General features: G+C 36.0%; 1 protein-coding gene across 5 annotated transcripts; it reads right to left on the bottom strand.

The window, feature by feature from the left end:
- Nucleotides 1-44: 44 nt before the first annotated feature.
- Nucleotides 45-27,085, bottom strand: LOC18446932 (methyltransferase). 5 transcript variants are annotated; one of them, XM_006857036.4, is made up of 8 exons: nucleotides 26,758-27,085; nucleotides 25,660-25,733; nucleotides 24,684-24,826; nucleotides 24,482-24,528; nucleotides 24,277-24,385; nucleotides 24,093-24,154; nucleotides 23,519-23,633; nucleotides 45-487 (listed from the first exon to the last, which is right to left on the bottom strand). In XM_006857036.4, the coding sequence occupies exons 1-8, from the start codon at nucleotides 26,911-26,913 to the stop codon at nucleotides 306-308; spliced, it is 888 nt and encodes a 295-aa protein (XP_006857098.1). In that variant the 5' UTR covers nucleotides 26,914-27,085; the 3' UTR covers nucleotides 45-305. The 5 variants fall into 5 exon arrangements, with proteins under 5 accessions (XP_006857098.1, XP_088709895.1, XP_088709896.1 ...); XM_088853769.1 differs by having other exon boundaries at nucleotides 24,684-24,821; XM_088853770.1 differs by having other exon boundaries at nucleotides 24,684-24,777.
- Nucleotides 27,086-27,642: the final 557 nt, after the last annotated feature.

The following is a 27,642-nucleotide window of genomic DNA, read 5'->3' as shown; positions in this document are numbered from 1 at the left end:
CACAAACTCTGGCAAATCAATGTTCAGAGCAAATATGACAGCAATTTTTGAAGTACCTAATTTCCACCAACTTTTAGTGATATTTAACTGGGTAGGCCATAACAATGTTTTTCCAAAAGTTCGAAAGTTCAGGTAAAAATGCTGTTCTTGTTTGGGACCTAGCACTTAAAAAACCAATCTCCAAGTGCCCAATGGTCAAATTTTGTGGCACTTGAAACCAATGTGACCTTTAAAACTTTTTCTACCATTGCCGCATCAAAATTCAAGTATAGATACACGCTATGCTATCTGAATTCCAAAAACCATTACTTCAAGCATGATTTGTAGAAGTTGGCCTCTTGAGAATTGGGGAGTTGGGAATCAGACCAGAGCATGAGAGTGGCTAGTAGGGCCATGGTTGCGGTCTCAACACGAAGACGACATGGTCCAAGTCCAACTGGGGTAGCCCTAGCTTCAATGAGCAGTGTCCCCTCTTTATCAGTGAAATCTGAAATTTCCAGTAGAGAACATTACCCTTTGTCAGGAATCTCTCTCTCTCACACACACACACATGCACAACACATAAATATCTTGAGATTTTACATGTAGGGTTTTAAAACTACCCACATCATCTAAAAGCTCCATCTTGAAATCTTATGACACATGCCTGTAAGATGATGATCTGTGATGATTGAGACTTGAAATGATTTTTTTATCACAATTCTTTTGTTGAACTGTCAATTTGTATTACCGGTTGAAAAATGATTATCCTATCTAATTTACCATCGATCTTAACTTTTTTGTTATAATCAAATACAAATCAAGGATGGCTAGGAAAATGACTATTTTACTCTTTTCTATTCAAGGGAACATATACTGTATGCTCCCTCTCTTTTCTATTCGAGGGAACATATACTGTATGCTCCCTCTCTTTTTTATTCAAGGGAACATATATTGTATACTCCCTCAATATAGCATAGTTTACTTCTACTCCTTTGGTCAAAAGGCCTACTTGGGAGGATTTTTTTAATCTGAAATTTTGGAAACCACTTAAGAATTACTAAGAGATTATTCTCAAAAAAAATAAATTGAAAATTGAGTTTTCCAAAAGTTAGATCTCACCATCTGAAAATTGATTCTCTATTCAATCTCGAGAATTACTTTTTTTCAAGTGCATAGAGGGTACAATTAGGAAATTTTCTTTGTTATTGAGCTAATCTATGGATTGAAGACGTTACATCCCCAAAATTTGATCTAAAATTAATTCTAGGTGGGATTTTACCTGAGGGAGTAAGTGAAAATTCTATGCCAACAGGAGTAGAATATCTTTTGGCTTTATTCAAAATGAGGGAGAAACATACAAATGGCAAAGAAAAAAGGAGTTCATCACAAAATGGGGTATATAATTATTTTGAATCCTGTGGCATCTTACTCAACTTTATAAGTAACATCTGCCATAAATCCCCAAGATGTGCTCTTAGATGTGAGAATGTATGTAGTTTAATATCCCTTCGTGTAAGAATCCTAAATATCCTAATCACTTGACCAAAACATAATGTAATATGAATCAACGTGGAATTGAATGCTATGTCTCATCATTGCATAGATTCAAAATTTTAAAATTATGAGCAGTTCTAGATATTGACAAACTGGTCACAACTGAAAGTGTGGATGTATGCTATTTTACATCCCATCATGAAAATCCCAAATATCTTAAAGCTATCGCATAGCTCCATGGGTATAACTAAGTGATGCAGGGAGAAAATAAAACCAGAAAATAAAAAAAAAAGGTTGAGAGAATATACCCTCTCTCAAAGGTCTGCGAGGGAATCCATCCCAAAATAATCAACCAGATTTTATTAACTCATTCACCACTTTACAATGAAGGGAAATCTCCCTTTAAATAGACTAAAAAACGAAGAAGATAAATGACTGACTTTCTTTCTTATTTTATCTCCCTTAACCTATTTCCTCGATCATCCCTATCTTCTCTTTTAACCATCACGTACCAAAAAGATAAATACTCCACGTTTTATCCCAAACCTGAAAGCATGCCTATTGTTGAAAAGATAAAACTTCCTTTAGATTTAACCTTATCCTATTTACATTCCTAAACTAACCAAATTGTTTAGAAACTAAAAAACCACATTCACCAATAATACATCACGCATAAAATCTTTCCCATTCACCAATAATACATCACGCACGAAATCTTCCCTCCTCCCAAATTAACTTGACTTATCCTAGGACAATTTCTATTAAAAAAATAAAATAAAAATTAAACCCCCATTTTATTTGCATCACTAAGTCAACTAATTACAGGTCATATGGATTAATGTAGGGTTCGACTGCACGCCCTTTCACTAAACTGATTCGAAAATTTAAATATAAGCATCCCTGGATATTGAGAAAACCAGCTCCAAACTAGCAGCTGGTTTTGGGTGATCTGGTAACCGGCTGGTTGGATAGCTCAACCAACCAGTTCAAGGGGAGCTATGACTACTCAGAATTGAGGACTTAACCAGACCATCTAAGTGCAGTCCAACCATACCAGTTCACAAAAGAGTTGGTCTAGAGTAAAAGTGGTAAAGCTCAGGAGTCTAAGAATGGGTAGGCTGCTCTGGAGCTGGAACCTAAAGTTGGGTGTCAGTGGTCGGGAAGAGATCAGTGACCAGTGTGGACACTCCCATACTGTATTAATTGATGGGTCATTCATGAGTGAGGGAAAAATAGTATATCTTTTTCAAGTATGTGCAGTAGATAAAACACTGTTTTTAAGTAAACGGAACAGACAGGGCTCACCCATGACTAGGGGGAGCAAACAAAACTGTCCTAAAAGAATTTTAAGTGAGGCAGATAAATTAACTTGCTTATAAAGAAGTAGACCATCCAACTGATAAAGAGAAGTCCTCAAACGGGAGAAAAGCTAGCTTTATATTCTGTCACATTATACCACAGATCAAGGACGCAAACATGGAGACTGTTTCCAAAGCATGAGTAATGATCAGGAGAGAGGGAATCCTATCCATTGGGGACAATCTTTTGCTCCAACAAGATCTGACTTGAGTACATTCCACTTGTTACATTGTGGATGCAAGTTACTTATATACACTTAAAACTGTTACCAATCAAAAAAGGAAGAAAACATTGCTCCCCATGGACAACAGAACAATGGCAAAACTAATTGAGTTGAATGCTGAATATGTCACTGTTCGACCCGATTCTTTGCAGGTTGGATTGGGGTTAACAGCACTGCTAAGCAGGAGAAATATAAAGCATGAAAAGAGGCAATCTGTGTCAGAAGCTAATATTACTATTGCATGTATGTCATTGTTCAACCAGATTTTTGACAGGTTGGATCGGTTCACTGCATTGCTAAGCAGATATAAAGCATTATATAGGCGATCCCTATCAGAAAGTAATATTAGCAATGTACGTTCATTATTTCTAGGCCATCGCTAGGACGAAGCCATTAATTGCACTCTCCGCGAAGCACAAAAAGAGCGATCTGTATCAGAAGGTAATATTAGTGGTGCATGTTCACTGCATCCGACCTATCGCTAGTTTGCGGTCACGAATTGCACTGTGTGAGAGAAATCCTTGATTCCACACTCACGAAGATTCTGCCAGAAGCAGTGAAGTAGAAGTCAACAACTGATGGATAAAAGAGGCTAGGCATAAAGTCCCACGAAAACCAGAGTTGCTAGAGACGAGAGAAGGAATCAAAGCAACGGGATAGAGCCCAAAGAGATGGGAGAAAACCCAAACAGGTGAGACAAAGCCCAAGTAGGCAACAAAGCCCAAAGGATCTTTCAATCTAGGTGAAGGAAGCTGAGCAAAAGACTCAGAAAACAAAGCCAAGGGATTGACTTAAACTTGGTACCCTGGGGAAATCAGACTTACATGCTCCAAATTCAAGACTTATCTCAAGTCAAGGATTAGAAACAGAGTGTTAAGCTTGAAACTTACAACATGAACTCAAGCCACATATTTACCTCATTCAGAACCTTGGGGGAAACAGAAGATCATTAAACTTGTGGACACAAATCAATGCTTGGCAGACACCACAAAGATAATCTGATCTCTCACACACGCCATTTTCTTTGCATCAAAACTTTAAGGTCGAGTCATACCTTTCAGATATGTGAGACTTGTTTCAGATAAAGGACAATACACTTTTGAATGCCACAAGAAACAGGTGAAAATGATCGCTGTTGAAAAGTTACAAGAAAAATAGTGAAATTTTAATCAAATGCCAATCTGGTCCACCACGTGCAAACATGCAGTATCACAAACAACAACACATATTTGCATACACAGAGAAATTTTTGCATACAAATGTGCAGTATTGTGTATGTACATGCTGTTTCACAAAGTAAAATGCAATTTTGCTACCAAATGCAGTTTGATGCTGTTTGGATGTCCAGAATGCAGCTCATTTTAGTGCCACAAAGGGGTTTTGGAGGTCAAGACTACAGTTTTGGCCACACTCAAAGCGCGTGTGGCATGTCGGATTGTGGCTACACAGGATGGGATTGTGGGCACACAGGATGGTGCTATCCAAGCCCCAGCATGCTTATAACATTGAGACTCCAAATCTCGCACGAAGGTCCTTTACAGATGATGCTCAGCTTAGTCTTGTTTAAGAATGACGGTTTTCATACTCAGAAAAGTTAAACAGACATTCATACATGGGATACATGTGCGGATGCCTGAAGTGGAGGAACGTGCCCTCTTTATATAGAAGATGGAGGTTCAAATCCGTTAAAACACGCATATGCATGTGTGTGAAGAGGAAGTGAGGAGAACAAATTCATTGCTGATGTTAGGAGATGGAGGTATACACTTGTTGTGGGTGTTTTGAATGGATAAGGATGAGGGATGAGGGATGAGATGACATCATCATAATGTCACCAGAGCAGAATCAGAAAGAAAGATGACGTTGATGATTACAGATTTTCTATAGTCATAAGCTACACATCGATAGCCCAAATCTCGAATTGACAAAGTCAAGCGGTAAATAATCGATCATTATGTCCCTCCAACATTTGCAATGAAGAGAATTGGCTTTTCGTTGTGCTGGCTATTAGTAGTTGCTATTCTAATTTTTCCTATTTTCCGTAGGAAAATAGTGAAAATATGCTCCGTTAAGGAGTATGATGAAAATATGCTCCGTAATGACTAATGAACCTCCATCGTTTCAGAATCTGGTGCCTACATCAAAGGTAGGCCTGGCAATGGATAGGGTCACCTCGCCCGGCCATGAAAATATAGGACCAGGGCCACAAAATGTTGCCTGAGGGTCAGGCATGGGCCAAGCCATGACAAGGCAGGGCTGGGCCCATGTAGTATCTTTTTCAAATTTTTTTAAATTCTTTTATTTTTTCTAGGCTCTGGCCAGTCTGGGCCTAGGGACTTGAGCCCCAATTGGGCCGGGATCGGCTTGGGCCAAGGGGTCATCGTAAGGCAGTCGCATTGATTTTGCAACAAGAGATTCGATGTAGAGCGCAAATAAAAGTTTTGATGCAGGCATGGTTAGCTCTTATAAAGTGTTTTTTTTTAGGAAAATTGTTTCATGCGGGCTGGGCCGCATGGCTACATATGAGATCTAAAAAGTGTAAAAGTTTTTTATTTTTTAAAATTCTTTTACTTCTTTTAGGCCCTCGCCAGTCTGGGCCTAGGGACCTGAGCCCTGATTGGGCCGGGACTGGCTTGGCCCAAGGGGTCATTGTAAGGAAGTCGCATTGATTTTGCAACAAGAGATTCGATGTTGAGTGATGTAGGCATGGTTAGCTCTTATAAAGTGTTTTTTTTTAGGAAACTTGTTTCATAAGGGCTGGGCCGCATGACTACATATGAGATCTAAAAAGTGTAAAGTATCCATCTTAAAGAGGGATGCAAGTAGGTGTTCCATCTAAAAACAATGGAATCTGACGGTTCAAATGTTTTCTTACTAGACTTATTATTTCTAGTTTTTTAAATTTACTTATTTTTTTCATATTCATGATCTCCATGTTAGAGATTACATGTCCTTAAAAATTAAGTCCAAAAATTCATCCCAAAAATAGACTTTATTAATAGGCCAGCATTTCTACATATGCGGGCTTGGCCGCATAGAAACCGGGTCCATTTTTATTCCAATTCTACTCGCCCTCAAAAATCCATCTTAAATATGGATTTTGGATCCAAAATTTTAGGGTTTGTTGATGATGAATATGAATCTATATATTTATATTTTTAGAAGAAAGTGACTTTAAGACAATGTTAGAAAATCCAGGTGGTTTAACAAGTAACTGCCCGGTTATATCATTGGTCGGTTCCGATTTCGGGCGGTTTTGGTGATCGGCTGGTATTTTAAAATAAAAAATTCAAAAAATTGTATATAAAATCCAAAAAATAAGGAATTTGGTTTGTAATACATTTTTAATATTCTTTACATTATGGTAAATATTAGAAATTGCTTTGGTCATTAATATTCACTTTTATATTTTTTCCATCTTTTTCAAAAAATTTTAAAAATACCCGTAGACACAAATCGATTATTTAAAATCCATTTTTTCATTAATTTTTATCTTCATTTGAATGTGTTTTGTTTTAATCATTCTTTATAGGGAAAAGTTTATATAGAGCCTAGGCTCTAAACAATCAAATTAGAGCCTACCTTAAAAATACAACTAGAAGAGATTGTTTTGATGCCCAAATATCCTCAAATTGATCATCTCGACATCGAGATACATGGAGTTGAGAAAATACAAGTTGTTCTCTTTATACTCGAAAATTATAATCAAAGTCGGCCAACGCGACCTTTTTGTTTTGACAAAATTATCCCCTTGGTCCAAGGATGGCATCCTCGGACTGTTTTTTTTTTTTTTCTTTCAAAACTTAAAAGTTGAGGTCTGAGAATGCCATCCTCGGACCACATCTTTAAGTTTTGAAGAAAAAAAAAGCGGTCGGCGGATGCCATCCCCGGACCGCTTGTTTATTCCAAAACTTAAAAGTGGTCCGGGGATATAGCATCCTTGGACCGCTTTTTTTTTTTTTTCCAACACTTAAAGTTGCGGTCTGAGGATGACATTCTTGGACCGAAACTTAAGTTTTGAAAAAGAAAAGTAATCCGAGAATGCCATCTTCAGGCAGCAACTTAAGTTAAATCCAAAAAAAAAACGGTCCGAAGATGGCATCCTCGGCCCAAGGGGTAATTCTGTCAACAAAAAAAAAGATCGCGTAGAACGACTTTGATTGTAAATTTCGGGTATAAAGGGAGCAAGTCGTATTTTTATAACTTATTTAAGGTCCGTACGTAATTAACTCTTTTAATTATGTACGTAATTAAAATAATTTAAGGTCCATACGTAATTTAACTCTATTAATTAACTTATTTAAGGTCCGTATGTAATTAAATTCTATCCCTTCTTGTCTTGCCCCTCATCCATCTCAACATCCTTATCCCAACTACACTCATCCTATGGGTATGTTGTTTCTTACTGCCCAATATTCTGTCCCATAAAGCAAAGCTAGTCACATAGTTGTCTTATAGAACTTCCCCTTCAACTTCATTGGTATGCAATGAACTCCTCCGAGTCAGTTCTGTAAATTCCTCTACTAAGTATAGGTCCCTAATCGTTGTTAAAATGGCCTCCATTCTTCCCTAGAAACTACCATGGTTCCAGTGGTTCTACTATTTAGGCAGCCATGGAGATGCAGTTTATTTCAAAGGCTAAATCTTTCCCAACCTTGAACATCAAAGGAGGACCCCCATAAAGGAATCAAGGGATGCCGGTTGGGTTCCTCTAGCCATATTTTCTTCAAACCACTAGAGCTAATGTCAGTTGTCTAATAGAAAAGGGTGTGGTCTGAAATAGATTTAGGGAGAGATCTAAAGTGAGTTCCAGAAAATTCCACTTCCTGTATGGGGGAGATGAAAAACCTATCGATCCTACTTATGCTTGGACTGGCCGTGTGGTTTGACCAAGTAAAGAGACACCTGTTGAGAATGGGGTGAGGGGCAAGACAACAACTCAGTTGAGTTCCGTCAATAATTCTTCCCAAGTTTGGTGACTGTAGTCTATTCGGGCCATGGAAGAAAATTTCTAACTACTGTTTTCGCATTTTTTTTTTTAAGAGAATAATTTCCAAATCAAATGGTATGACATTCTAGTGAAAGAGACAAAGATTGAGTACATGCCTACTGTAGCTGACTCCAAAGCTAAATTGTTTGGTCCCAAATGACCTAAATCCCACTGGAGGTCCCTTGGGCGGGTAATGCCTCCCATTGACAGGGTCATCTACCCATTAGAAGAGATTCAGAAGGCCCGTAGAAGACCCTGAACCCCACCATCTTGATGGCCTAGAATTCCTGCAAGAGTTTCCATCATAGTTGAGCTATTCACTTCTTTTTTTTAATAGTTCAATTCATAATGGCTGCACATAGTGAAGAAAGAGCTATGCATACATGGAAACAAAAGAATAATTGGATAAGACAAAGGAGGGGAAAGAACTACATGTGAAGACAGAAGAGGGAGAGGTGAGAAGTACGTGAGGGTTTGAAAACATGCTATGCAACCCTAATCGCACAACACGAGCATATAATAAAGGCATAGGCACATGAGGTTAGCCCACTAGATGTACCAGACATAGAATGCATATGAATTTAATACATATGCGGTACTATGGTAGCAACAGTCTAGTCAGCAAGAAAGTCCATTCCAAATTCATGGTAAGAATCTAATGATCATCATATATTAGCATATAATGTAGTTGAAAAAAACTTCTAAAGTCCCATAGCACAATATGTTTACCGACCCACCCATATATACCCTACTAGAAGATTCCGGACCACATTAACACCTATACGCATGTCATAACCGACCCAACAAGGGGGGATAGAGCAGTCAACGAGCTAACCTCTACAATCTATAACTACAATTGCAAAGCTCATGAAAATACCATAAGCCCAACAAAAGAAACAAACCATCAGCCTTGTCAAAAAAGAAACAAACCATCATAGCAAGATGACAAAACTCAAACAATGATGGAGTAGTCACAAAAGTAGTGACTATCCTTGACACAATTGACACTGCAATGAACAAGAAAATGATAGGAATCTCTGCGTGTAAAAGATGTTTATAAACATTAATTTTCGTGTATTACAATGGAATGAGGGTATGCTAGTAATACTCTGTTGAAAGGGATATTCACTTTCAACCTGACGGTATTTTCAATCAATAAAACCTTGTAATATATGCATAGCAAATGTATTGACCTAATACAAGTTAAATCACAAGTTTATCATGATATAATCAAGTTCAACATGGCACAACATGGAAATAGGAATTGACCTATTTCCACATAAAACACTGGAATTTCAACAGAAAATTAGCAACTTGTCACCATAAAAATAGGTTTGAACACCATCGTTATATCTCACTAGCTCAAAGAAATTTTGTCCAAAACAATGAAGCAAATATAAGAATCTCTAGTTGGAAGTAGGAAAATGGAAAAGAAATAAAACAAGGAAAGGATAAATGGTTATTGAGTTCTAAGCTCATGAAGCAATCCATTCCGATTTTCTATATCCTTCATTTTACAAAACCAAATCCAAAACATTTGTCATGCACAAACCACTGAAAGAGTAATTATACAACTGATTCATCCTACAAAACTAAATATCATCAGTAACACAATACAAAATTTGGATCCCCATCTACAAATAGCACAAGTAAGAAAACAGAAACAAGGCACCCACGTTCATCAACAGAACAATAAAAACCTCAACCAAAATTTCACCTTTGTGTGGCAAATAGAGCGTCATTCCCTTCTAAAAGACACAATGTATGAGCAATTAAGCAATCTTCTTTTATCACCATCAATCAACATTAAAGAGAGTATTCTTCAATTATTTCAAAACAAAAGTACCCAGAGAGACCAAGAACGGTTTTCCTTCTATCACTATCAGTATCTGGAGATAAAAAAGAACAACCTTCTTTTTATCACTCTAAAACAACAGTAGCCCCCAATTCCTTTAGTTTATCCACAATAGGGCCAGCCTCCTCCTTAGTTAACCCCTTCTTCAAAACAACAGGAGCTTTCTCCACCAAATCATTGGTTGGCCTCTTTCAGCCCTAAATCAGTAAAAGTCCTGACCTCCTTTATAATCTTAATCTTTGCGGCCGCGTCAAATTTCTCGAGCTTCATCTCAAAGGCCGTCTTCTCTGTGACCTTGGTCTCAAACGTTGGAGAACCAGATTTCCCTGTGGCTGCGCCGGAAATGGCCCCGGATAGTGCGGAGCCATATTTTTGAAACCCTAATTTGTGACGAAAGAGTAAAGAGTAATCATACCTCTCAATTTTAGTGAGATTCAGGAGCTCTTCTGCAATTCTTTCAAGCTTCTCAGATCTGGATTCAACCTGTCAAGAGAAGGAGAATGAAGAGCTTCGAAGCCTGAAGAGGGTCTTGATGCACAGATAGGGTCTTCTAATTAAGATCATTTTGTTGCTGGGTTTAATTTCAAATCAAGGTTTTCGGATTTTCATACATGAATTGAGATCATTTTCGGAGTTGCAGAGAGGTTATTAGATTGGGCTTTATGCTACAGTTTATTGGTCATGAATGGCAAACACTTGGCGTGTCAACGAGATGATCAGGATACGATTTCGATAGGGGTTGGTCCTCAATGAATTGAGAGAACATTTCGGGAGTTGCGGAGGGATTAACAGCATAGGGTTTTTTTTTAGGGTTTAGTGACGCCATGACTGGGAGCGTGGTTTCACTCAGTTGCATTTTAGTTCTAGGGCTATCCACCGTAAGAGCAAAAAGTACTATGATCCATACAATCATAGAACTTCTGTGCTCATGAATATATCTCACCGTCCAATCAATAGGGAAACGGTGGTGACGTTGACGATTACAGATTTTCTATAGTCATAAGCTACACATAGATAGCCCCAATCTCGAATTGACAAAATCAAGCGGCAAACAATCCATCATTATGTCCCTCCAACATTTGCAATGAAGAGAATTGGTTTTTCGTTGTGCTAGTAATTAGTAGTTGCTATTCTAAATTTTCCTATTTTCAGTAGGAAAGTAGTGGGAAAATATGCTCCGTTAAGGAGTATGATGTCTTTATACTCCGTAATGACTAATAAACCTCCATTGTTTCATAATATGGCGCCTATATCAAAGGTAGGCCCGGCAATGGATAGGGTCACCTCGCCCGGCCATCAAAATATAGGGCCAGGGCCACAAAATGTTGCCTGAGGGCCAGGCATGGGCCAAGCCATGACAAGGCAGGGCTGGGCCTATGTAGTATCTTTTTCAACTTTTTTAAAATTCTTTTATTTTTTTTAGGCTCTGGCTAGTCTGGGCCTAGGGACCTGAGCCCCGATTGGGCCGGGATTGGCTTGGGCCAAGGGGTCATTGTAAGGCAGTCGCATTGATTTTGCAACAAGAGATTCGATGTAGAGCGCAATAAAAGTTTTGATGTAGGCATGGTTAGCTCTTATAAAGTGTTTCTTTTTAGGAAAATTGTTTCATGCAGGCTGGGCCGCATGACTACATATGAGATCTAAAAAGTGTAAAGTTTTTTATTTTTTAAAATTCTGTTATTTTTTTAGGCCCTGACCAGTCTGGGCCAAGGGACCTGAGCCCTGATTGGGCCGGGACTGGCTTGGGCCAAGGGGTCATCGTAAGGAAGTCGCATTGATTTTGCAACAAGAGATTTGATGTTGAGCGCAATAAAAGTTTTGATGTAGGCGTGGTTAGCTCTTATAAAGTGTTTTTTTTTAGGAAACTTGTTTCATAAGGGTTGGGCCGCATGACTACATATGAGATCTAAAAAGTGTAAAGTATCCATCTTAAAGAGGGATGGAAGTAGGTGTTTCAACTAAAAACAATGGAATCTGATGGTCCAAATGTTTTATTACTAGACTTATTATTTGTAGTTTTTAAAATTTACTTTTTTTTTTCATATTTGTGATCTCCATGTTAGAGATTACATGTCCTTAAAAATTTAGTCCAAAAATCCATCCCAAAAATAGATTTTATTAATAGGCCAGCATTTCTACATATGCGGGCTTGGCCGCATAGAAACCAAGTCTTTTTTTATATATAAGAAAAAGTATTCGGTGAGTCGGCCAATTTTACGCGCCCTCCAAAATCCTTCTTAAATATGGATTTTGGATCCAAACTTTTAGGGTTTGTTAATGATGAATATGAATCTAGATATTTATATTTTTAGAAGAAAGTGACTTTAAGACAATGTTAGAAAAACCAGGTGATCTAACAAGTAACTGCCCGGTTAGATTATTGGCCGGTTCCGGTTTCGTGCGGTTTTAGTGATCAGCTGGTATTTTAAAATAAAAAATTCAAAAAATTGTATATAAAATCCAAAAAATAAGGAATTTGGTTTGTAATACATTTTTTAATATTCTTTACATTATGGTAAATATTAGAAATTGCTATGGACATTAATATTCACTTTTATATTATTTCCATCTTTTTCGAAAATTTTTAAAAATCCCTGTAGACACAAATCGATTATTTAAAATCAATTTTTTCATTAATTTTTATCTTCATTTGAATGTGTTTTGTTTTAATCATTCTTTATAGGGAAAAGTTTATATAGAGCCTAGGTTCTAAACAATCAAATTAGAGCCTACCTTAAGAATACAACTAGAAGAGATTGTTTTGATGCCCAACTATCCTCAAATTGATCATCTCGACATCAAGATACATGGAGTTGAGAAAAAAATGGATTTCAAGTTTTGGAAATAGTGCATCTCGTAAGGCGCTTTGGACCGTCAATTTTTACGGTATTCAAGTTTTCACATATCTGCTTGATCTACAGTATTTTTGAAGCTTTAAATTTTATAACAAAAAATGAAAATATAATTTAAGGCTATCACAAAACTTTCCTGCATTGAAACCATATTTCTCAACACTATATGAAGGTGGGCTCTAATTTGATTGTTTAGAGCCTCGGCTCTATACAAACCGCACCATTCTTTATATGCTTTTCATATTTTAGTAGATTTTTTTTATAGATTTTTTATTTTTTTTCAGCAATTTTTTGAATGCTCAGGACTTGCCTGGTTAGAACAGTTGAATCAGCCAGTTTACAAGTTAAGCCGGTTAAATCACTTATGGCCCAATGTCCGATTAACCGCTCGGATTCGATTTTGCGAACACTACTCTAAGATTAGAGATTGTTTATATATACAGAACTATCTCATTTAAATTCTTCATAACTAAAAAAAAAAATTGCGTAAATATCCATTTTATTTTTTGTTATTATGAAAATACCTTAAAATTTTCATTATTACTCATATGTCCGTTTTTTGAACTTCATAACAATTTTTTTTTTAAGAAGACGAAACTACTCATTTTCAGTTTTTCAAAAACTGAAATTTAAAAAATTTCAGTTTTTGATAAACCAAATTTCACTATTTGTGGACTCGGCCAAGTTATTGGCTTTTCTATTGTAATGCATACCTCTACACTTTCATGTTAAGGGTTCCAGTCTTGCCATATGCAATCTCATCATGGAATGGACAGGATTTGATACCAAACCCTCTTAAAGAGGTATGTATGCTTTTACTAATACGTTATTTGAGTAATAGTAATAGAAGTAGGTATTTGACTAGTTTTAGAGAATTGTAATAGAAGTAGGTATTTGACTAGTTTTAGAGAATGAAGAAACTTGCTGCACATTTAAAGAGAAAAGTTTAGGTTTTAAAAAAAAAAACCAAAAAACAAATAAATTCAGTTTTTGAAAAACATAAATTTTAATAGTTTCAGTTTTTAGAAAAAACGAAAATGGGTAGCTTCTTCTTATAAAAAAAAATTGTTGTGAAGTTTAAAAAACAAGCACCAGTAATAATGGAAAGTTTTAGGTCTTTAAATAATAATGGAAAATAAAATAGATATTTATGTAATTTTCCCTAACTAAAATCCAGAAAAGCAGTTTTTGACAAAAAAACCATTGCTTCTAATAGATGTTATTTTGAAATACCCTTTCGTATTTTCTACACAAACATATTAACATTTTTATTATCTCTTTTGAACATTTTTCATTGACTTCTTCGCTGAGTTCAGTGCTGAGTTTGGGGTAAGTACGAATGACCCAAGACACCCCAAAATGTGGGAGGGTCAAATCCTTGAGACCTACTCAAATATGTGGTATATTTAGTCTTTTGATATTGACATCCATGTCCGGGTAAAGGGCTCAGTTGTGTTAGGTAGATAGACAACGCAAAATTTTGTTAAAACTTATCATGAATCTTGAAGCAGACTGAGATTTATGTAGCAGACCCCAATTAATTGAAAAAAAAGCTATGATGATGTTGAGATGTTAACATCCATATAAGTTTATAATATGTAAGCATAAAGCCACACTTATTTATGCATATATACCTTTTAATTGCTTCACCATCACCTAAATATTGAGCTAGTTTACAGACCAAATAAGTTTATAAAGCTTTATTAATAACAAATTATCTAGACCGTCCATTTTTAAGAATTTCATGGGTTTATAGATCTACCTAATGTGAACAATTTTTGGAGTTTAAAATTTTATAATTAGAAATAAAAATAGATTTTTAAGTCATCCTAGGAATTTTTTACACCAAAATTACATCTTATGATAAAATTTAGGGGTGCCCTTGATTTGATTGTTTATTGTTGCAACCTTATACAAACCAGACCCTCTGTTGAATTCTAACTTTTTCACACGTGCATTTCCAAAACTTGATATTGATGTTTTAAAATGTTTATTTTTTAATTAAAGTTATAGAAAAACTGTTTCAAGGAAGAGATCCTCTAAATTATTTCCGTTGGCTTATATGATCATCCTCTCATATGATTATTTTCAAAAAATTATCCCTACCAATGATCTTTCTAGATAGAGAGAGCTAATGATTATGGTGGAGGATCCCACCACTCTTTGTTTTATGACTCAAGACCCTCTCATAGGAAATAGGAACTCCAAAAGATGGATCTCAGAACGATTGTGCATTTAACTAGTTAGAAAGAAATTAACTAGTACAGAGCATAATATAAGTACGAGAAATAAAGCATAAAAAACACAGACATCACATGAACACAAAGATTTACGTAGTTTATCTCAAAGGGGTACATCCACAAGCATGGTAAACTGAAATCTGTTATACCAATGAAAATGTACATCACATATTTTGGGATACAATAATCTAACCAATGCTACAAGTCGATCTTTGATTTCTACTCCATAGCTAGATATTGTACATGAAAAAAACCTTGAGTATAACTAAGACTTTCTCTTACTAAAAGGAGATATCACCCAAAGTCTGCAAAGGAGTTGTAGGTATTATCATGGTGGTTCTCTTCATAAAAAGCTCACATCTCTCTATATAAAGGCCTTACTTCTCAATGCAAGAGACCCTTGCTTCTCTCTCTAGAGAAAGTCACATTTCCCAAATGGTGACTTCAAATGGGGCACATATATTATTCTTCGTTATCTATGTATTAAAGGTTAGAAATCATATACCAAATAGGAAAACTTCCCTAACATGTCACACATATCTCAAAAACTAAGTGATATCATCATGGGGTCTTGAATCTTGATCTAGTTGGACTTCCATTTGCTTTACCTAATCTTAATCTCACTTATAAGCTTGTCATTTTACCTAAGACTTTCTCTAACAATGTCCACCTTAATATTAAAATCACCTCTTTATGATGCCAACATCCATCATATAATTTCACAATTTCCTCCTTTGTTTCTAAATAAACCCCTTAGTCATTTTTACTGAAAAATTATGTCTGCCATCATATTTTTCCACCTCAAACAAAACACTCACACATTTCGTCATAGACTTTTATTTGACCGAATAAACTAAACCAAGCTGTATATTGAACCATGTATTCTAATACCACTTCTTAGTATTCAAGATCTATCTCATAAATGGAAATAGGAACCCCAAAAGTTGGAGCCTACTACAATCCTATACTTAACCGGCTAAAAAGAAATCAATAAGGAGCATAATACGAGTATGAACTTCCAACCTCTAACTCTATAGGATGAACTTCCGTAGATGCTTCTCTCTGCAAGAAGTTCATTTATCTCTATATGAAGGCATTGCCACTCAGTGCAGGAGATTGTTGTCTCTTTCTCTGAAGGAAGTTGTATTTTCTATATAGTGACCCCAAATGGGGAAAATATATTCTTTTCTCTCTCGTCTCCCTTAGATGTTAAATATATATTAAAACTAAAATATATAATCAACAGTCCTAGTCTAGTTGGACTTCTATTTTTCTTACCTAATCTTAACCCTATTTATGATAGGATTTATAAAGGCTTGTAATTTTCCTATCACTTAGAGAGAGAGAGGGGTTGCAATATGACAGGCAGAGAGAGAAGATTGTAGGAGATTGTAGATAACTTTGGTCCACCCTCCGGCCTCCAAGAGGTTCCTCTCAAAAACCAATACATTTTAGACTGAAATTTCTAGTTCATATAAGTTTGCAACCTTAAAATGTAGAATTAAAGTGCACTTCAAAAGTCCATTAAAAGAGGTGTGTTAATGTTGAAAAACTCTCTAATTGATCAGCTCGACATCGATATGTATGAATATGAAAAGAAAAAGGATTTCTAGTTCAAAAAATAGTGCATCTTGCAACGAACTGTCTATTTTGAAGATTTTCATATGTTTATAGATCTACTTGATTCAAAACATTTTTGGATTTTATAATTAGATATGAAAATAGATTTTTCAGGCCATCTTAAGAATTTTTTATACTAAAACTACATGTTATGATAAAATTTGGAGGTGCGCCTTAATTGTTTAAACCACACCCTTAAAAGAAACCTATCAGATGTATTACCCAATAAAAAAACTCTCAAGTGAAGTTTATGCTTGTGGGGAGCCTCTGATTTTCACCCAAGCGTATAAAATATAAAGGGAGGAGTAAACTTGTTCAAAACCAACATTGCCCTTGAAAATGCGCAGCACTTCAATTTTCATAATTATTTAAGACCAAGCATGACTGGTAGCTTATAAGTATTCCATTAATAAAAATATTTAAAGAGCATGACCAACTAATTGTAAAATCTAAGACTCTAAAAATAATGCAAATCAAGTAGATCTATAAACACTAGAAAATCTTGATAATTGACAATGTAAATAATGCGCTACACGATACACTATTTTCAAAACTTGAAATGAATTTTTTTTTCATATCCACACATCTCAAAGTCAAGATAATCAAGTTGAGGTTTTGCAATGTCAAAGTCTAGATGATCAAGTTGAGGTTTTGCAATGTCAAAGTCGAGATGATCAAGTTGAGGTGTGCTTTACTTCTAAAGTGTAAGGTTGACACCTTGTATAATTATTTATCAAAAGTTTGTATAAGACATTGATCATATACTATAGAAGTAAGGAACATCTCAAAAACCCATAAGAAAAGATTGTTTTGATGCTAAAAAACTCTATGATTGATCATTTTAACTTCGAGATGTACGGTCATGAATAAAAAAATGATTTCAAGTGCTTAAAAGGCTTATCTTGTAACATAATATCTGGATTATCCATTTTCAAAGATTTGAGTTATTTATTGATCTCCTTTGACCATACCATTTTTTAAGCTTTAATTCATAATTAGGGATGACAAAATATTTTCATTTGATCACAAAAAAATTTCATCACCAAAATTTGCATAATTCAGCAAAATTTGGAGGCACACCCCACTTTCAATATCTAAGCTTAACACCTTAATGCACACCGCACCGTTGAAAAAATGGTGAAGGGCCAACTTAGAGCTTAAAGACAAGAAGCGGGGTAAGGTTTTAAGCAAGATTTAAAAAATCGGTAATCCAAATTGGAAAAGCCCAATTTAGAACAAGAATCAAATGGGCTAATCTAATTCCCCCAATATATAAGGACTTGACCAGCTCTCGTGAAGAACTGATCAATTCATTGACAAATCCGCCTGTATATCAGATAACCGACCGGTTTTGTCTAAAGTGAACCACGTAGGGCTAGCCTAACGCTAGCATTAGCGCATCCGTTTTCTTGCAAAAAGCAACAGCTAGCGTCGCAATTCGAAAGTAAATCAAGCCACATCTTATTTATTTTAATTTCACAATTTGAATTTTAAAAATTTACATTTACTTAGCCCCAACATGCCAGTGCACCGGATACCTGTGCCCATCCACATTATAAGACACACATGAGACTTATTTATAGCATTTTGGGCCCCCTTTCTTATTTGTATCCCTGAAGTGGGATAAAGCCTTTCCATCTCTGTCTTTCGTTCTTGCTTATTCATTTCAGTGGGGCAAATTTCCTTCTTTTTTCTTTTTCTTTTTCTTTTTCTTTTTTTTTTTTTTTCTTTTTTTTTTTGGAGGTAAACTTTTTAATACAAAAAATATCAATGGGATTAAATGACCCAACTTCTCCCACCTTTAATAAAAACTTTGTTTTTTTCTTATTAAATGTGAGAGATATTGGGTTTCTAATTCTTACTTTACAAAGCCAAAAACCCTTTAAATGACCCAATATCTATTACCTTAATAAAAGGTCTGTTTTTTCTTATTAACTTTCAAATGGCTCAATATCTCTCACTTTTAATAAGAACTTTGTTTTGTTTTATTAACCTTTAAATGACCCAATATCTCTCACCTGTAATAAGAACTTTGTTTTTTTTTAGTTGCCTTTAAATGGCCAAGATCTCTCACCTTAAGTTTTTGAGAAAAGGGTAAAAGTAAGAAATGGATAAGAAAACCCCCTATCTTTACCTGAGGTGTTAAAGATGGTAAAAACACCAGAATAAAAAAAGTACGGGTTATAGTGAAATTTAAACTATATTTCAACTATGAAATGAATGTAATGAATAACAAACATTTAGCCATGAAACATATTCTCATTATTTATGTATTTTTTGTAAAATGATGAAAATCCATAATGCAATCCCTTATTTTATTGTTAACCTAAAAAACTGGATTTCTAATAAATTTTAAAGATTTTTTGAAATTTTTGTAAGCCGAAGCCAACTGATCCGGCCAATTTTCCGATCCAACCCAATTTTCTAGATAAATGATCCGGATAGCCAATCTTCATTTTTTTTTAGGGAAAGTATACGATGAGACCACGTACCTTTGGGATAAGGTAGTCACATTAATCCTAACCATTAGATGTGAAATTAGGTGATTGCAATTATTCTATTAACTAATGTCAAACTTAAAAAGGCATTTTCTCAAACTTTGTGACACATCCAAATTGTCAACCTTGACATCGGATGGTTATAAATAATTGTGACCACCTTGTATGACCCTAAACTGCTCAGCCTCAGTTCGTACTGCACGACCCTAAACTGCACAGCCTCGATCCATGCTGCATGACCCTAAACTACATGGTCCAACTATATGACCTTAAAACCATAGTGCACTTCCTAGCCGCATGACGATAAAAGGCTCAGCACCATGGTCCGAACTTTATGACCTTAAACCTTAGCAGAGATCTAATTGCACGACCTAAAACTGCATGGTCCTAGTTATACGACTTTAAACTGTATAACCACAGTCCAGCTGTATGACCTTAAAACCATAGTGCACGTCCTGACCGCATGATGATAAACTGCTTCACGCAGGTCCTGGAGGCATGACCATAAGCGCGTCACCACATACACGCACACACCTTTTCGTGCACTTTCACGGACGCCTTCTCTAACCTGGACACGCACCACCTTCATTACCTCCCCAGTGAGTTCATCCCTTTGATCATCTTACATCATTCCCCAATGAGTCTCACCCATGCTCACAAAACGGCGAACCATCCTGCCATCCTTACTCGTTGTAAGTTAGTGGGTCACCATCATCCACTCACATTTCATACATTGTTCATCTCTCATAGATAGCCTCGAGCCGTCTCCCCAAGTGAGCCAAACCACTACCATACTCACTTCATGGCCTTCATAGAAGCCATCCATCACCATTACGGTCCAGCTGTATGATCTTAAACCATAGTGCACGTCCAGGCTGCATGACATCAAATTGTTTCGCACAAGTCCCAGAGGCATGACCTTAAACACGCCCTCACAAAATAAAAAATACGCATGGTATATACCTGAAGAATGTTATGAGTAAAAATGATGGATGAGCATGGTCATGAAACCATGAGTAAAAGAGTTTCGTGAATAAAAACTGGGCACGGTGAAAACCTGAAAGGGCATCGTGAGTTAAAATGGACAAAAAGGGTGTACATGGCCTAAAGGTCATAGGAGAAGAAGGGGGGTGGGAGAAAGGAGAAAGAGAGAGAGAGAGAGGGATAGAAGAAGAACAAGAAGAGAAGAGTGTGAAATGAAAAAGAGGTTCCATGTGAACTTTGGATATGTTGACATCATGCTGATATCGTCATGCAAGAAAGGTGCATATGCATTGGAACTTGCATACAATTCGGCAACCTCTGACAATATTCAGTAAAACAACCGTAACCTTTGATCAGCAACTCTAATTGAGGTGATTTTTAAAGCATTGAAAAGCTTCCTGAAATCCCACACAATGGAGCTGGTTTAAGCCATAGTTGCTGGGATCTTCTAACCTAGGTGGCGATCCTGCTCTGAGATCTTGCTCTAGCGCTCCAGGAAAGGAGTCTTCAAAGGGATCTCAATTTTAGATTTTGGGATCTCAATCCCCACCTTGGTGACCAAGATAACGACCAAGTTAAGGATTCTCTATTATAGCCAGCTAGAAATGGAACTATACTTTTAATATAGTTGCATTACTTGCTGGTTATAAATAAAGAGATCCTTAATTTAAATTGTATATATAGTCTTAGACTAGATATCCTCTTTAAAGATTTGGAGGAAGATCTCTAAAAGGTTGGGATAAAAGGTTAAGATCAAGATCCTTAACACTTGGTGACCTCTGTGCATAGGTAACCCAAGGATGGCTTTATGGGACCACATAGACGAGCATATCCATTGGAGGTTGGTTTACTAGTATGGTCGTTTCCTATCTTTTGATGAGCGTATAACGGTTATCAAAGCTACCCTTTTTAACATTCGGATCTTCCAAATGTTGTTGTTCCACATGCCGATCTCGGTCTCCTCGAGACTAGAGAAATTCATGCATAACTTCCTTTGGGGAGGAGAGGCAAACAAGCATAAGTTCCACTTAATAGCATGGGATAAGGTGTGTAAACCCAAATATCTTGGCAAGTGACGAATTGGAATCTAGGAAGTAGTGGTGGAGATTTTCCACCCAAGAAGACCAATTATTTGGTGGGGGAGAGGAAGTAATCAAAGGAAGTAGTGGTGGAGATTTTCCACCCAAGAAGACCAATTCTTTGGTGGAGGAGAGGAAGTAATCACAGGAAAATATACACTAGAGGGCTCAGGCTGGTTCCGAAGATGCCTTTCGTAGGCTTCAAGAGCATGGAAGAGAATAAGCACACATTTGGGGTAGCATTAGGACCACGTGAGATTTAGCCCTAGGATGGGGAACAAGGTCCCTTCTTTGGGAAGATCTACAGCTAGCAGACCAAACAGTGACAAAGAGGAGGCCCGCTCTCACTATTATTAGGGTCACATAATGAAAAGAGGATTCCCTCACAAGGACCCCAACCACAATTGTTTGGATCAGGAGTGGGATAGGGATGGAGAGTGGGGCATCATGAAAAGCTAGAATATCCCTATGGTTAGGAACGTTGTCTGCACAATACATATATTGGGGATCAATTTCCTTTAATGTCAAGCATCTTGATCCTTATCTTTTAGGGATCTCAATCCTTACCTTTTGGGATCTGGATCCCAACCTTTTGGGAACCTTGCTCCTAATCATAAAGATTATAAACGATCTAGGACTATAAGTAGGGATCTCTTCATTTATGGCTAGCAAGCAATGCAAGTATATTAAAAGTATAGTTGCACTCCTAGTAGTCTTGGAAATCAACTCTTTGGTCATTATCATGGTCAGAATTGAAATCCCTAATAATGGGGATCGAGATCCCTAATAAGGGGGATTGAAATTGTGAAATTCAAAAATTGATTTCCTTTGAAGATACGCAGGAGTGAGAGCTCGAGATCCCCAATAAGGGGGATTGAGATTGTGAAATTAAAAATTGATTTCCTTTGAAGATACGCAGGAGCGAGAGCTCTCTAAGCGAAATTGCCACCAAGGTTCAAAGATCCCAGCAACAATGACCCCAACCTTCAGGAGATCCCTCAGAGACCATGAAGTGAAGTGTTTGGCTGAATTGCTCCTTGAATTACAAAACCACTTCCTTTGCATGAATGGGTCTGACAGGAATGTGTGGGCCCCATCAGCTTCTAGTTCCTTTACCATCTCTTCCTTCTTTATTTTCCTCTCATATGAAAACATCAGAACCCATGCTCCTGTTTTTCTTTATTCCTATTCCTTGTCATAGTTCCTTCCCTCTTGTACAGGAACCTCTTTATGGGATGCCATTTTATTACCCCACACACTTGCATTTTCTGTGACAGATTCTGAGATAACACCCTTCTCTTTTCCTTTGTTTCTTCTTCTTGCATAGAGCTCCCGACATGTGGATAGCCTTTTCTGAAAAGATGTACAATTTATATGATAATTAAAAGTCAAATATTTTCTCAAAAGAAAAAAAAATCTAGTAATCTTGATCCCTAACATACGCATTGTATGGACAACGCTCCCAACTATATGGATCTTCTAGCCTTTCATGATCCCCTCCTCCCGATCCCAACAACTATGGTTTACATTCATTTTGATCCTAGAATATTAGTGTAAACACTGCAGGATGTTAAGGTGATTTGTATAGGCTCCTGAAGATAAAGTTTTCAAGCCTAGTGATCACAATGAAAATGGAATATCCATTTTCAAATCCTATACATACTTGTCATCTAGTTGGAGTTTTGGACATCTCGTTACAGTTTACATGACAACTTGTGTAGACAGGATCTTATGCATATGTTGTGTAAGGACAAGTTAAGCCGGTCTATTAGTTTATCATATTTTATATTTCTCTTGACAAACATCCATGCTTATATTTTTACGGTACAAAAAAAAAAAATCCATGCTGATTGGGTTAGGTGCCTTGATTCCTCTTCGGAGCAGAAACGAAAGTGGCCAAAACTTTTAAGAAATGATCAACAGAGCCGCTCAACATCCGGATAGAGGATAGTCTAATTCATAGACTCTTTCCATCCATACCATAGAGGTATCTCCGTGGATAGAGATAAAAATAGGGTCTAGATCTTTTTTATATAGAAAGACATATAAATATCAAGTAGATACTTTTATCGGGACAGCGGGCATGTCCCATCATGTGTCACCATAGCACATTGTTTTATTCTAGTCCCATAAAATAAAACTTGCAAGAAGTAAGAGAAAACTTGCAAAACTATCATGAAAGAAAACTGCTTTGACATTTTTCAGAAAAACGTATGCAATCTAAGCTTATTGATGATATTCATAACTTCATTTTCATACCATAGATAGAAAGGAGCAAATTAAGTGTGCTGTAACTATCCAGCTCTAAAGTGAAGAAAGACAAGAAAGCAGGTCATTCTAACCTCCTTCAGGACCAATAATAGCAAGCCCACTTAAGCTGTGCCTTGATTGAGACAACACATTAACAAGTGGAGTTGCTTCTGCTACAGCCAAAAAGCATGGACTGGATCGAGCTACCTAGATTACAACAAACAATAAAATTATCTAATAATTACCTGATGCTAGAACATTATGTAAACTAAGTAGTTCATGCCACCACATTTGAAAGTTCATATGAACAAGAAACCTTTTCTTTTCAATTATAGGACTAATGCTAGTTTTAGAGAACACATTAGCAAAGACCATGATCTTCTTTGGTTTTCAGGGACATGAACATTGTAACACAGAGGTTGTCTCTTAAATTTTTGGATAGTTTTAGGGCTTTATTACATAGACTACTTCAGATTTTGCTCCAGCTTCAACTTCAAAAGCATTACAGAAATGAGTATTTGAAGATTCTCATCTTCCCAACTCGAATAAATCATTTTCAAGTCTTTCACAAAACTTGCGCTACAAAGAAGCATTCTTTTGTTACCAGTCATAAAAAGTAACATATTGTTTACCAGTATTAGCAACTTAGGAGAAGAACACACTCACTAGAGGCACAAGGTCTTTAATTCTCATTGGAGGATTAAGTTTCATCTCATGCAACCTCTGACCTACATAAAAGATAACAAATGAAACATTCAATCATCAAAAAACCTAATTCATTTCCCAAAACCATCAACAAAACCAGATAACAGGCAAAGATATAATTCTAACTCGTAGGGATTTAACATACATTGCTTAATTGCTGATCTCATGACACGATGCCATCTGTCCAGCCGATTTTCACTAATTGAAGGGGATCTCTCAGTTAGCAGTGGGGTTACGCTACTAGCTCCCAGCTCCTGAAATAATGTTATATAAATATCACAACAGTGACACATTTCCTCATCCCAAGTACTTGAGTATTAATAATCTTCAGAAGTTGTCAGAATGCGTACCGTGCATTTTTCAATAAGCCAATCGGCCCGACCACCTTTCAAAGTACCTGAAATTTTAATTTAAATGTAGCAGTACTTATAAGACTAATGGGTTAAAACAAGAATCAAAACAATCATTGTTGTTTTTTATCATAACATAAAAAACCATTTACTCAAAAAGAAAAAAAAAACATTTTCAAGAATCAGATAATAGAAAACGCACCAAAGCCTGCAACTACATGCCACCGAGTAACTTCCGGAACAACCATCTTGAGATCTTCCAAAGCTAAGAAATCCATGCCTGTGCGATCAATTCTCTGAATACAACCACCAATTATGGCCCCTTTCCCATTGAACAGCTCTATCCTTGGATGTATAAGCCAGGAAAGACCAACATATAGAATGTAAATATGTATAGACAAGCTATCACAATTCTTTGTATTAATAAACAATATACAAATAGAATTAGTCCTTATCAACTCAATAATACATTGCTTAGAATTTTTCCAATAAATTGACTTTTATTGATAATAGAAAACATGCTCAACAGGTACAAGGTAAAATAGAATAACAATGCTGGCCTTGAATTACAGGCACCCAAACCAACACTAGAGATATCTATTCTTGCAAGATTGAATTTAATTATTGGCATTAGAATATGGAGACAAATCATAACTCATCCCATTCTGCCTCACAAAGTTGATACCAAGTGGCTATTGCGCTATCGTAATAATGTAGGTTTAAATTTTCACTACTCGTCATAAACCAGAATAAAATTAAGTAGATTGAGATAGAAACAGTCGGTAGCACGCAAAGCTCAATGCTGAAAGAAATTATATACATAAGTAAGAATGAAGAATATTTATGGAAGGGTGAAATTCAACAGCATGCTGGAAACTTCAGGTGTCACACATTCGCTAAATGTGTGAACTGACAAGCTACAAAAAGAACAGCAGTTCCATTCTGTTCTTCAAAACATCACTTCAAGCAATATGCCTGGTCGCCACTTATTTTCATCATCAATTAGTTGAGTCCCAAATCCAATTAGAGAGCACAACATTCTTTCCGATTTCCAAAGTACAGTTATATTAAGTATATAAAGAGCAGGGCTCAATGGCATGGTATCATTGCAAACACTATATTGTCACCAAACAATCAACTATATAAATACAGGTATTGCTTCGAAACAAAATTAATACCTATCATTCACATTCAAACGTAGAACTTTTGTCATATGCCAAAACTCATCACCCTGCACTCGAACAACATTTCCCTGCATGAAAACACACAAAAAAGCATTAGACATGCAAAACTCAAAACCCTCCTCTCAATTGAACATTTATAGAAAGATCAGAATGATATTGGTAACTTCAAGTTCACATCAGAAAGGATCAGAATGATATTGGTAAATTAGAAGTGAAGATTGCATCAAAAATAAAGTTAAAGTTGCTAATGCCAAAACCCATTTCCCACACAACCATCTTTCTTTGCTAGCTTTTCAAGTCTTAAATATGCAGCCTTTCATGGAAATTTAAGGCCTGTAAAGCCAGCAAAGTAACGATTGAATGTTAATTGAAGGAATTGGGTATACATAATTAAAGTGCATCACTGTTTACAATGAGTTGTAGGAGATGAAGTGCTCCGTCATCAATTCTCTATTTCTATCTATAAAAGTACAATTGGGTTGTCTCTTCAAAATTTAAACTGAAGTTTATGAAAACTTTGAAATGGAATAAAATTGCATGTGACCAGCTATAGTTTTAAATTCAAAACCATTAACCGAGTCATTTAACTTTATCGAAACCAACAGACAAAATAAGCATCCCACCATTTTCATACAACAACAAAAGCAATAATATACAACAAAATCCTAGCATCAAAGTCACAAAATGTTTAAAACCATGGTGCAAAAAATGAGTTTGAAATTATATTGGATCACATGTTATAAAAACTCAACTCCAGAATAAGTTAAATGATACCACTGCGCCATCAACCTAATAAATTATGGAAAATTGAATAAAAATACGAGAGTAAAAAAACGAGAACCCCACCATTTTGCAAAATACAAGTTGTACACTACAACAAGCCATAATTTCAAGCTCACACAACCTCCAAACCCTAAACCAGAATAATGAAATTACAATGTTGAAAACCTCATTCCAAAATAGTTGTGTTCACCCTTTTGCAAGCATGCAAAACTTAAAGAATCGAGGACAAAAATCTTTAATGCAGAGAGAGAGAGAGAGAGAGAGAGAGAGAGAGAAATAGCAAAAGAAATAAGATGGGAGAGTGAATACCTTGGAAGAGGGAAGAGCATCAGAGAAGAAACGAGGCAGACCACCTCGAGATTGACTCGCTGATACAGTGGTCGAAAAATGATAAAGTTTTGGTGATTTCCGCTGTGAAAGGACGAAAAGCTTAACTAAGAAACGCTCTGAAACCAGGGTTTTCATTCCTTCAAAGAACAAGAAGAAACAAACTCTGCGACTTGAGCAAACTCCAGAGTCCACATAACAGGTAAGACGTGAGGGTCATGAGGCATGCTGAAGTATCTCTATTTTACATTTTCAGGGACATGTGAAAACACTCCAGCACGAAGAATGATACTTTGCCACCAATTTTTGCATGAATAATTCTATTCACATATCTACTTGTACACAAAATTAAAATTTTCCTAAACGGTTATAATCAAATTTTGGACACTTATGATTTTGTAGATAAAATACCTTTTTATAGAGGTATTTTTTATCATTATGAAGGATGTAAATTTATTTAACGCTCCATGTGGGTGATTTAGCACTCTATACATCTCCCTCAATAACCAAAAATATCTTTATTAAAAAATATAATGTATTACAAAATAAAAGTAAACCTTCAAAATATGTTGAATACAATTATAAAATGGTGTAGTTTTTATAAGGTTTTAACCTTAAACAATGCAATTAAAGCACAACTCCAAATTTTATCATAACGTGTAATTTTGGTATATAAAATTCTTATGATTATCTTAAAATATATGTTTATATCTAATTATGAAATTTTAAACTTTGAAAATGATTACAATCAAGTAGATCTACAAACATATGAAAATCTGGAAAATAGACGGTCTAGAAAATGTATTACAAGATGTACTATTTTTAGGACTCAAAATCTTTTTTTTTCATATTCATACATCTCGATGT

The sequence above is a fragment of the Amborella trichopoda genome, chromosome 12, assembly GCF_054954075.1.
Source record: "Amborella trichopoda isolate Santa Cruz 75 chromosome 12, AtrichopodaSantaCruz75HAP2 v2.0, whole genome shotgun sequence".
NCBI lineage: Eukaryota > Viridiplantae > Streptophyta > Magnoliopsida > Amborellales > Amborellaceae > Amborella > Amborella trichopoda.
Note: the sequence above shows the minus strand (reverse complement) of the source record. Positions and strands in the feature narration are given on the sequence as shown.

Excerpts from the sequence above, each read along its gene's own strand:
- LOC18446932 (XM_006857036.4), bottom strand. The coding sequence starts at position 26,913 with ATGAAAACCCTGGTTTCAGAGCGTTTCTTAGTTAAGCTTTTCGTCCTT. Across the intron at positions 24,529-24,683 it reads GCATGTAGTTGCAGGCTTTG|GTACTTTGAAAGGTGGTCGG; the intron begins GTGCGTTTTCTA and ends TTAAAATTTCAG. Across the intron at positions 24,386-24,481 it reads GGCTTATTGAAAAATGCACG|GAGCTGGGAGCTAGTAGCGT; the intron begins GTACGCATTCTG and ends ACATTATTTCAG.